Genomic DNA, 10947 nt, shown 5'->3' on the forward strand with positions numbered 1-10947 from the left:
CCAGGGACTCGGGCAGCGGCGACAGCACGCCTTCTGAAAAGGAAAAGTAGATAGAGCCCTGGAGAGCCGAACTGAGCTTGCCGGAGAGAAAGTAACCAGAGACCGCGTCATCGCGACCCCGCCCCCTCCCACGTGTTGCTCCCACTCGGCCCCGCCCCCTTCCACTGTTGCTCCCGCTCAGCCCCGCCCCTTCTTTTATTCCCCCGAGCTCGGCTTAGAGCTGAAACTTTGCAACTCGAGCGCGCACGCTCTGCGTTCTTCCCCGCCCGGGCGGCCTGCGACGGTGGCTCAGGAGGTGAGATCGGCTGGCGGGAAGGCTCGGGGCGCCGGCGCACGCGGAGTGGGGACCTCGGCGGGGACGGACGCCGCTCGCAGGAACCGCGGAGTGCCAGCCGACCCCGAAGTTCCTGACCAGGAGAGTCCCATGCCTGGACAGCCCCGGCCTGGAGTCTGAGGTCGCAGCGGTGCTCCCGCTGCTGCTGAGGTCGCCGAGGAGCAACTGTATCACTGAGCTGCGTGTGGGAACTGCAGCTGGACGAGCAGCCGACACCGGACACATCTCTCCCGTGCGCCGGGGCCCAGGACCGCGATCTCCTGGCTGAGCCTCAGCAGGATGGCCCGCTAACCGTGGCCATGCAGGCTTGAGCGGAGCGGACGCCCAGGGCGCGCAGGGGACAACCGCAGGCGCGGGTTGCAGCACTCCGCCGCTGACTTCCTAGCCCAGCGGGCAGTGAAGTCGCTTACCATGGAGCCCGTGACCAAGTGGAGCCCCAAACAAGTGGTGGACTGGACTAGAGGTGAGCGGGTCGTGGAGGACCCCCCGCGTTCTACAGCCCGGGAGATGGGGCGGGCCAGGAGTCAGGCACTGGGGTGCTTGGCCCCTCTTGAGGGCGACAAAGCAAACTTCTGCCGAGCGGCCTGTGCGCCCCTATCTGGTGCGCCTGCTCCGAGCGGTTCATTTCGGTGGGGGTGCGCGTTGTGTGCCGCGGACGGGGTACCCATATTTAAGCCAGGGAACAGTGGGATGGCCTTTCCGTGAAAGATGGGCTGGGCATGCGGGCCAGGGGATTTGGCGCCAGGGCACTCTCTCTGCTCTGCTCGGGTACCGTGCCCGCGACTTGCTGCCTGTCGCCAAGCGCAGAGACACAAGGCGTCTTTGTGTGGGTGATTGCCGCTGGATCTAGTAAAGGCTGCGGGCCCGGAGCAGACCGCGGGCGTGACCGGGCGGGCGGTAGGGCAGGTAGACGGAGACTCCTGCGGCCAGTCTAGCCTGTCTGTTTGGGTTGGAGAGGGTGAACTGGCTTTCGTGTCTGAGAGAATCCCAGTGCCAGGACTCCAGCAGAGGCAGAGACTCAGCTCTGGAGGCGCCAAGACCCCCGGGGGCGCAGCATTTCGAGGCCAGTTGAACCCTAAGAAAGCAGAGTGTCTGGAACTACAGTCCAGTTCTGTACAGTGCTCGGAAAGAGGAAATCCAGTGGGTGCTGGGCGGGGCAGCAGGAGTGGAAGGGTCTCTGTTACTTTATCGTTTCTCTCATGACAGTTGCCAGAGGGGTTCGACTCTCTTTGGCCTCTTCGGTAGAACAGAGTTCACTGAAATCAACTAGTGTGTTCTCAGGGGTGCCACCTCCTCCCTTCAACATTCGTTTAAAGTTACTTTTCTTGCCTCCTTCTAGTTGGTCTTCCAGATTAGTGGCACCTTTTTCAGTAGTTGTTACAGAGCTGTAGAGTTGTGCACACTCGGCTGAGTGCTCTGCATTTGCTTTTGTTCATCCCGGTGGACATGAGGAGGAGATGACGCTGATGTGTCCAGGTCATCTTTCAAATTCCCCTGCCCATGGCTGTGGTACAGTGGAAACTCCTCCTGCTGTTTCTCAAGCCAGTGTCTCAGAGAGGCTCCTGGAAAGGGATGTTCCGATAGGGAAGTGTATGCGGTCCATGTGGTCACTCCTGTCTTCTCTGGGGAAGGGTACCGTATACTTTCTTAGGAAGTTGTTTTCCCAGTGGCCAGAATTTCCAGGACTCTCAAGTAAAGCTACTGTGAGAAGAATGGATACACGGGCCTTGGCGACTGTGCCAGGGTGAACAGTAAACCACAGCGTTAGCAGCAGCAGACTTAAAAGTTATTTTAAGCCCATTCCCTTAACACGAAGTGTAACTTGTGCTGAAGACAGTATCAGGCGCCTCAGCTAGCTTGCTGAGATGGAGCAGATGGCCTGCTCCACCATACCAAGATTGATCTCAATTGCTGTGTGCTACGTATGCAGCGCACCCGTGTTTGAAGACTTGGTGTGAAGAAGGAAAAGAAATGTTAACAACTTTCATGTTTATTACGTATCAACACGATATTTTGAATAAAATTTACTTCTAAAATGGACTCCAGCCGTTTACTTTTTTCTTCATTACAGCCTCTGATTTTGCAGTGACATGGCTCATGCTTGTGGCTCACAGTTGTGTCTGTTGTATGGTACTGTTCTAGTCTCATGAAGGGCGACAGAGGATGACTCTGGCCTTTCTGTGCCGCTGCCAGCCTACTTAATAGTCTACAACCAGAAAAATGGTATCAGGCAGACAGGAGGGTGATGAGGTGAGATCTTCACACCCTCAATATAGACAGACGGTAGATATATAGATATATAGATGACAGGTAGCTAGGTGATAGGTAGATAAATGATAGGTATATAGGTAGATGATAGATAGAAGATAGATAGATGGTAGATACAGATAGATACTAGATAAATAGATAGATGATAGACCTCTTTTTGTCCCTTCCTCCTTTCTTAGGATGGGGAGAAAATGTTAATTTGCATATGATTATTATTATCATTATTGATTTAAAAGGAAGGAAGTTTAAAGCATATTTTGGGGACTTTGGCCTTTGGCCTTACGGCTTGGTTGAGGCTACTTCTGTTTAGAGAAAGTTTTGAGCTGCCCTGAATGAGCAGCTGTGTTCGGGACTCTTGGTGCTCACTTCTCAGGTTACGGACCTGCGCTGGCACTTGGCAAAGTGTCCTACAAATCCTGTGCCCTTTGGACCTCATAGAAAGACCTAGATACTTTCTGTGTTAGAATCTTAAACAAAGATAAAAGGTGGAAATACCTCGCCTAACTCTTGCATGGCAAGAGGCCATTTCTTGCAGAGTGCATGGCGTATTGAGGGAGGCTTTCTCGCCATAATGTCTCACAGGTATGACTTTTCCCCAAACAACTGACATAAGCCATTTGTTTTCTTAGGGGCTGTTGTTAGCTGTCTTTGCTCGTCTCTCTCTGCCCAGCTCCCACTTTATAAATACATCCCCGTGACAAGCAGCTTGTCACGAAGATGTTGCCACTCTTGGTGTTGTGACTATGAGAGTGGGAGTTACAGGGGCCGTGAAAAGCTCCATCGACACTCAGCCACATCTACCGCGTGGGCTTATGTCAATATCACAGATCCACGTTAAGAAAGAATGCAGTGTGCTGGATAAACACGCCCATCTGGCTTTTATTATTAACTTTTGCCTGCACCATTAGCAGTTTCACCATGATATGAATAGATGCCTGGTAAATATTAACAGTCTCAGGCGCAGGGATAGATAGGTGTCGTACAAGTATCAACTTACTTTAATATGCACAGCCGCCTTTGAGGCAGGAACTTTTATTCCGTTTTGCTCTTGAGGAAACTGAGGCACAGAGAAGCTAAATACCTTGACTGGTGTCACCCAGCCGGTTGGTGCATAGTATTTGACCCAAGTGTCTAGATGCTGCCTCGTTCTCTCTTCTCAGGATTATCTTCCAAGGGCAATGCAGAGAAAGCACCGAGACTCTAAAGTAGGCCTAGGAGTAGGTCCACCTCATTCTCATGATACAATGTATTAATACTGTGTGTCAGTGGCGGAGGCCATCCAGCATGTATGTATTTTATTCTCCATGGTTTCTCTGTGTCAGAAAGTTGTGTATACATGAGATGGATTCTTATTTCATGGCACCTGTCCAACCAAACAACTTGGTTAAAGGCTTTTTGCAGAGTTTTACAATGTGTCAAGGCAGCCACACAACAGAAGAACTGATGCGGTGCACTAAGCAACCGTGAGTTCCAGTTTTCTCTCGCAGGAGAGTCTGAGGTTGGGCAGCCCAGGGGCTGCTGTCATCCTGGTTTCATGCAGGATGACATGTCTGTCTCAGGTTTTGTTCCTGGGGGGGGGGCAGGAAAAGGGAAACTTAGTATCAATACCCAGTGACAGCCAAGATTCCCCTTTATTTTTTTTTTTGGTTTTTTCGAGACAAGGTTTCTCTGTGGTTTTGGAGCCTGTCCTGGAACTAGTTCTTGTAGACCAGGCTGGCCTCGAACTCACAGAGATCCGCCTGCCTCTGCCTCCCGAGTACTGGGATTAAAGGCGTGCGCCACCACCGCCCGGCCCAAGATTCCCCTTTAAAAAGTTTCCTGTGAAACCCATTCAAGTCACATGGGCTCCATCTCAGTTGTCAGAGTGGCTGCATGGCCACTTTAGACCGGAGAGAGCCCGTCACTGTAGTTTTGTGCTGGGAATGGAACCGAGGGCCTCACATGTGATAGGCGAGCACTTTACCACTGTACCGCACTTTCAGCACCCAGTTGGGCACATTGTGACCTTAACACAGTTGGGATGAGTTAGGAAGGAAGAAAGCCTAGGTATTGATAGGTAGCCCGAGTGTCTACCACATGGCATTGAACATAGAATATAGATCATACATGGTATGTACTTCAAGAGGGACCCAAACCCAGTTTCTTACTTAGAGACCACAGGCCTCCTCTGCTGTAGAAATACTGTCATTTTCATTTCTCTTGAGTAACCTCAGGTCAAAACCTTAAAATAGACGGGGTTTTTGCCTTCAGCTTTCTTTAAATACTAGTTCTGGAATACGTCTCTGCCCCCAGTTGCGTTTCTGCTTTCACACTGTTGAGCCCTGTATTGAAGAAGGAAGACACTGCTTTGTCCCGTGTCCCTGTCCTTCTCTTGGCCATGATTGGTTAGAACTGGCAGCTCTCAGTCACTGTGATACTGAGCGAGCACATCTGGATAGCTCAGCTTTCCTGCCAGAAGCCTCTTGCTGGCCAGTGGACCGTCAGTCACTGTCTCCACCTCTATCAGACAGTGGCAGGGACTTTCCCCTCCCAAGGCTGTGCAGGTGGCAGTGGAAGCATCTGCCTGTCCTTCGTTCTTTCCCTGAAGTGTCCGAGCATACAGTGCATCAGCACCCTTAAAAAGGGCCTCCCTGTGTACTTGTGGAGGGGCTGGTGGGTTTCATAGCGTAGGCCAGCTGCCGTGTGCTCCCTCACTGTTGAGCGCTGTCTTTCCTCCCTACGGTATCTGGGGGTCAAGTTTTTGCATTACTGGTTCCAGTTCAGGATGTACCTTTGCTTTTGGCCTCTATGGTCCCTGGAAACGGGAGGTCTCAGGAGCCATAGCCATTTTACCGTAGGTCCAGAAACTCCTTCCTGCCCCGCCGACTCCTTCTCTGGCTCTGTTCTGTTTCCTGGGCTTTAGCAATTAAGTTTTTTTAATCACTATACTGGAAAAAACATTAAATGAGGCATTTATTATGTGGTAAATGCTGTTTCAAGAGCTTGCTTTAGACACAGTCCTTTGAGTCCTTAGAAAAGTCCAAGCAGAGACGTAGGTACCATTGTTAGCCCATATTAAAGGGACGGAGGCAGGAAGGAGGGTTTGCTCAGGGTCATGGATTTACAAGCAGTGTGCGCTTTGAAGCTCTCCTGCATCTCTTCATCTCTGATGCCTCATGCCAGACAGGGGAGCTGAGTGGCTGGGAGCGTGGGCACCGCAGTCAGATCAGTTGGCATCCCGGTTTGCCTCTGACTGTGATCTTATATAAGTGCTCCATAAATTGCTATGCTGTGTTTTTTATTGCTTCCTTCCCTTTATCCTATAGCTTCAGGTCATGAACTGTTCTCCGAGTAGTGAGGTCTCCTAAGGTGGATTCTGACCATAGAGAGCTCCGGTTGTCAACCGGTCAGAGGATTAGAGTGGCACATGTAGCCCATCAGGAAGGTCCTAGGTTGGCTGATGATACATACCTCTTGTTCATATGGGGCAAACAATCCACATTTCTCTTTTCCTCTGTGTGTATGTGTGCATGTTCATGTGTGTGTGTGTCGTCGGAAGTCAACCTCAGATGCCATTCCTCAGGTGCTGCCTATCTTGTGTTTTGAGACAAGTCTCTTGCTAGTGCTCAGGGCTCACATTAGCTCAGCTGATGGGCCAGCAAGCTGTAGAGACCCTCCCGTCTCAGCTTCCTTACTGTAGTAGCTTTACAAGTGCATGCTACGTGCCTGACTTTTTAACTTGGGTCTGGGGCTTGAGCTTAGGTCATCTCGTTTGATTGGCAAGCACTTTTACCCACTGAGCCACACCCCCAGACCCCTTGGCTTCTGCTTTAAGAGAAATTCCACTTTCAACTAACATGGCATTAAAATGATCCCTCCCGCCACCACCCATACCCACCTGGTCCATGACCTCCTCTGGCATTTTCGGGCCTGTCACGTCAGAATCTATTTTAACATGATCCCCTGGCCACCACACACCTTTTATGGTTGGAGAAGCCCTCTTGCAGCACACAGTCAAAACACATGTTTTCAAAGTTAGCTGGTAGGCCCTGCCGCTCCCCTGTCACTGTGGCCGCTGATCTCCATCAGGAGCTCAGTGCTTGAGTCCTGGAGTACTTGCCCTTAGTTTGAGGGTATTTGACTTGGCCACTCATTAAGACAGAAAAGGTGATCTTAAGGCTCGTGCTTCTGTTTATAGGCATCACCTAGCAACAACGCATGCTGTTCTTAGGAAAGTAAATGAGACATTGCTCCTGTGAGTCTTTATCTGTCCTCTGGGATGTTTGGAAAGCTCATAACAACTTTGGGTTTTTTTATTTATTTATTTATTTATTTATTTATTTATTTATTTATTTATTTATTTATTGTTTTACTCTTTAAGGTTAGTGATGGAGAGGTGTTGCAGGTCAGGGCTCACTGTGGTTGAAGCTTGCTTGTTTCACGTGTCTCAGCTGTACTTAGGATGACATGCCGGGCCGTTGGCCTGTAATGTCTTCTGGGCTGGGGCCACGTGGGGATTACCACTCCCATGATTTTGAGATTCCTGTGTGTATATTTCGCTTTTGGCGGACAGAGACAGTAGATGCCACCTCAGGAATAAATAGATAGCCACAGCAGTTTTCAAAATTCAGAAGTTCGTGTCATTGCCAAACTTGGCTGTCCTGGGTCCCGTATCCTCGGAGATGGGAGGGCACCTCTTCCTGTCCAGCCTCGGCCATCAGAGGCTCAGTGTGCCACTGCCTCTTCCTGTGGCTGTCGCAGCTAGCCATGCTTGGGAACATCTGTGGACTCATCTCACTTTCCTTTATCTGTTTGGCTCCCATCTCTGCTTTCTCTGGTGTTTATCCCTGGCTTAGCCATTTTCTGGACTTGACATGAGCAAGTGAGGCTTTGTGAGTTAGATGAGTTGTCCCAGATCAGGAGGCCAGGAGCTGGCACTGGCTTTGATTCACTGGCCTCCGTTCCTTCCTCTAGTCCAGGTGGGTGGGGAATGAATGTTTGGTACCTTCTAACCTGTGCTTGTGGGAAGGTGTGACTTCAGGGGGCTGCCAATGCTGTACTTGCTCTGGCTGCTGTTCCTGCAGAATTCTTGATTTTAGGAACTTCTCTTTCTAGCAGTTGGGATGTTAGCTGAGCAATGGAATAAAACATTTCTCCTCTGGTTTTCTTCTCTCTCTGTCTCTCTCTCTCTCTCTCTGTCTCTCTCTCTCTGTCTCTCTGTCTCTCTCTCTCTGTCTCTCTCTCTCTGTGTGTGTGTGTGTGTGTGTGTGTGTGTATGTGTGTGTATACACACTAATACTATTTTATTTTCTAGTGAAGCGACCCAAGATCCAATCCTGAGCCTTGGGTACGCTGGACACTGAACCCCCCAATCCAATTTTATTTTTATGTTGAGTGCAATGTTTTTTTTGTCTAAGTGGTCCAGTTAGCATATCTGGCTTGTAGACTCACACACGTATGTACACATGTGTCTGACTTTCTTAAACAACACTTGTAGTTGTTACGGTCTTATTTGGTGCTCTCTCAGTTCATTGAAGTATACCATTTAGTTGCTTTTGGCCAGAAGGCTGGGCAGGTTGAAGGACTGAAAACACCAGGACTTTGGAGGGAGACAGAACCTGTCTCAGGTCATGTGTCCGACATCCAGAGGTTGGAAAACTTTGCCATGTGACTTTGCCAAGCTCATCTTCACACGCATATCATCATGGAAGAGGGACCCTGATAACGAACATACAGGATTTTAGTTAGAGGGAGAACACTTGGTACAGTGTATGGTGTATAAATATCCACACACTTAATTATTATTAAGTGTTATTAATTCATAACACTTCCAAGTGAATAAATGGGATATAATTGGATGATCTTTATTTAAATATTCAGCACCCTTGTGACTGGCTGTCACCTTTCTCATATCACATAGTCATTTGTGACAGCAGGACCTCCTTTTTTATTGGTAGACAGGCAAGTAAAGTAGGTTTATCAGCTGTTTTCTGCCCTGTGGATTTCCTGGTCACTTCCTTTCCTTTCTTGAGAGGACACCCCCCCCCCATGTCTTCTGGGAAGATGGGGGTATCAAAAAGTTAGGTGGCGTATCTTTTGAGAACCATTTAGTGTTGCTATGGTGACACTGAGCTGTGGTAGGAAAGCGTGCTTCAGGTTAGGTTAACAAGCAGGATCCCTCTCTGTCTGCAGAGGTTTGACTTAGGACTCCTGGATATTAACGTGCCTGCATGCTCATTCCCTTATGGAAAAAGACACAGTGTTTGTGTGTCCTCTCTTACGCTTCCAATCTTGCTAGGTTACTTCTGCTCTAAAATGTGGAGGATATACGAGCCGCTGTGAAACGATGTTGCTTAGGCAGTGAGGATAAGAATAATAGGTGTATACATATTTGGCACAGACAAGCTTTTCCTCCCTAATGTTTCATGTGTGGTTCCTTCAGATTGCTGAGGGGAAGCCAGTGGGGAGCCCCTGGCTCTGGAGGCTGATGGCGATTCATGAGTGAGTGAGTACCTCGTTCAGGGTGATGCTCTAGGGACAGGCTTTCAGCTGCTCTTAGCCGGATAGATGTGGCCGGTAACAGTGAGCTGGGTGATGGACCAGTCCCTCTACGTGGGTGAATGAGAAGATAATCTGTATTGCTAAGTGTAATGTAAAGAGGAAAACAAAGCAGAGATGTGGAGGAGAGCAACCTGGGCAACTGGTGAAGGGCTCATTGGATGGTGTGACCAGGGAAGCCTTTCTGAGAAGATGGCGTATAGGTGTGAACACAGGAAGGAATTGGCTGTGGAAAATTAGGGTGAGGACCATCATGTGAGAGAGTGGTTGGTGCCAAGGCCCTGTGGAGTGCGTGAGCTTGTGGGGGCGTTGAGGAAAGGAAGACGGTGGAGCTGTGAAGAGCGAGGCTGGTGGGGTGGCAGCTGGAGCGGGAAAGAAGGAGGTTGGGCATGAGGGCTTGTGCGCCCCTGGAAGGCCACTGGAAAACTCTGTACTCGGGATGAAAAGCAGGGCATGGCCTTGTCTGACCTGGCTTCTATTTTCTCGTTTTGTTTTTTGGTACAGGGTTTCTCTGTGAAGCAGCCCTGACTGTTCTGGAACGTACTTTGTGGAACAAGCTGACTTTGAACTCACAGCAATCCTCCTGCCTCTGCCTCCCAAGTGCTGGGATTAAAGGCGTGCACCACCGTCACCCAGCTCTGATCTGGCTTCTGTGGTAGCCCTGAATGTAGGGCTGGAGATATTGCCTTATTCTGGAGATGATGCTTTAGACTGTGACGTTGCTCATGTTGGACTGTGAAGTCAAGTTTGGGACAATTCATCCATCTCTTTAAACCTCAGTACTTTGAACACAGCAGTTGAAATTGGGATGTCTGTCTCTTTTCTTCCTACCGGGGTTAGGTAAGTTCTCTGGCCTCCCCGTGTCCTGGATCCTGCCTTGCCACGTGTGCTGGGCATCCAGCCTTTCTCTTGTTACCTTCATGCGTTCGGCTTGCATCATTGTTCTTTTCTGGTGCGTTCCGTTGGAGCTCCCGTGTCTGAAGTTGCTTATTCCTCCTTGAATAGGGTTTCTGTGAAAGCCGTCCTGGCCCAGTTTGTTTTCTCTGACATCAAATGGCCAATTGAACAGTTTTTAACCTGTGCCCAGGAGGTTCAGATGCAGATGTGTTTACTGGGACAGACAAAGCAGCTCTTTAAGTCACAGGCTTAAAATAGGTGGGAGACATTAGAATGCTTTGTGTTTGAAAACTTTGAAAGTGTTTGAGCACAGGAACTGGCAGATCTGACTGAAAATATTTTGCTCCGCCGATGGTCTGTCCTAATTTTTATTTTAGAAATCAGAGCCATTTTAGTTGAATAGATGGTATTGTGGGACATTCTCAGCAAGCAAGAGTTGAACACATTTTTGAAAACACTCAGTGTCTCACTTCTCAATAGGAAGGGCAGGCAAGGAGGGAGGGAATCGGAATGGAAGTGGGGGGGGGGGATAATTGGCAAGTTCTGTTTTACTTACAGGCCCAGTTTCTTGACTGCCTGGAGGCAAGGAGACTGTCATTCTCCAGGAGGAAACCCCTGTGTTATCTATCATCTGAGTCAAGTTTTCCTGAGGGAAAGAGAAGTGAAAGGGAGAGATCCAGGGAGGGGAAAGGGGGAAAGTTAGTGTTTGGGGAGGTGGGGGACCATGTGCTTCCAACACACACACACACACACACACACACACACACACACACACACACACACACACACAGAGAGAGAGAGAGAGAGAGAGATTCTAACTTAAATATGTACTAATTGAACAATTTTACATGTTCTCAGAGGTGTGTGGGGGTGTGGGTTTGTGTGTTCAAGTATGTTCATGCACATGCATG

The 10947-nt window shown here is 49.4% G+C and overlaps 1 protein-coding gene across 1 annotated transcript in view; it reads left to right on the forward strand.

The window, feature by feature from the left end:
* Nucleotides 1-240: 240 nt before the first annotated feature.
* The window catches only part of Cnksr3 (CNKSR family member 3), a 104188-nt gene continuing 93481 nt past the window's right edge, over nt 241-10947 (forward strand). Inside the window, exon 1 of the mRNA XM_005363417.2 lies at nt 241-797. Coding sequence (XP_005363474.1) covers nt 746-797 — 52 coding nt within the window. The 5' untranslated portion in view covers nt 241-745. The remainder of the gene's footprint in view (nt 798-10947) is intronic.

The sequence above is a fragment of the Microtus ochrogaster genome, linkage group LG9 (assembly GCF_000317375.1).
Source record: "Microtus ochrogaster isolate Prairie Vole_2 linkage group LG9, MicOch1.0, whole genome shotgun sequence".
Lineage (NCBI taxonomy): Eukaryota > Metazoa > Chordata > Mammalia > Rodentia > Cricetidae > Microtus > Microtus ochrogaster.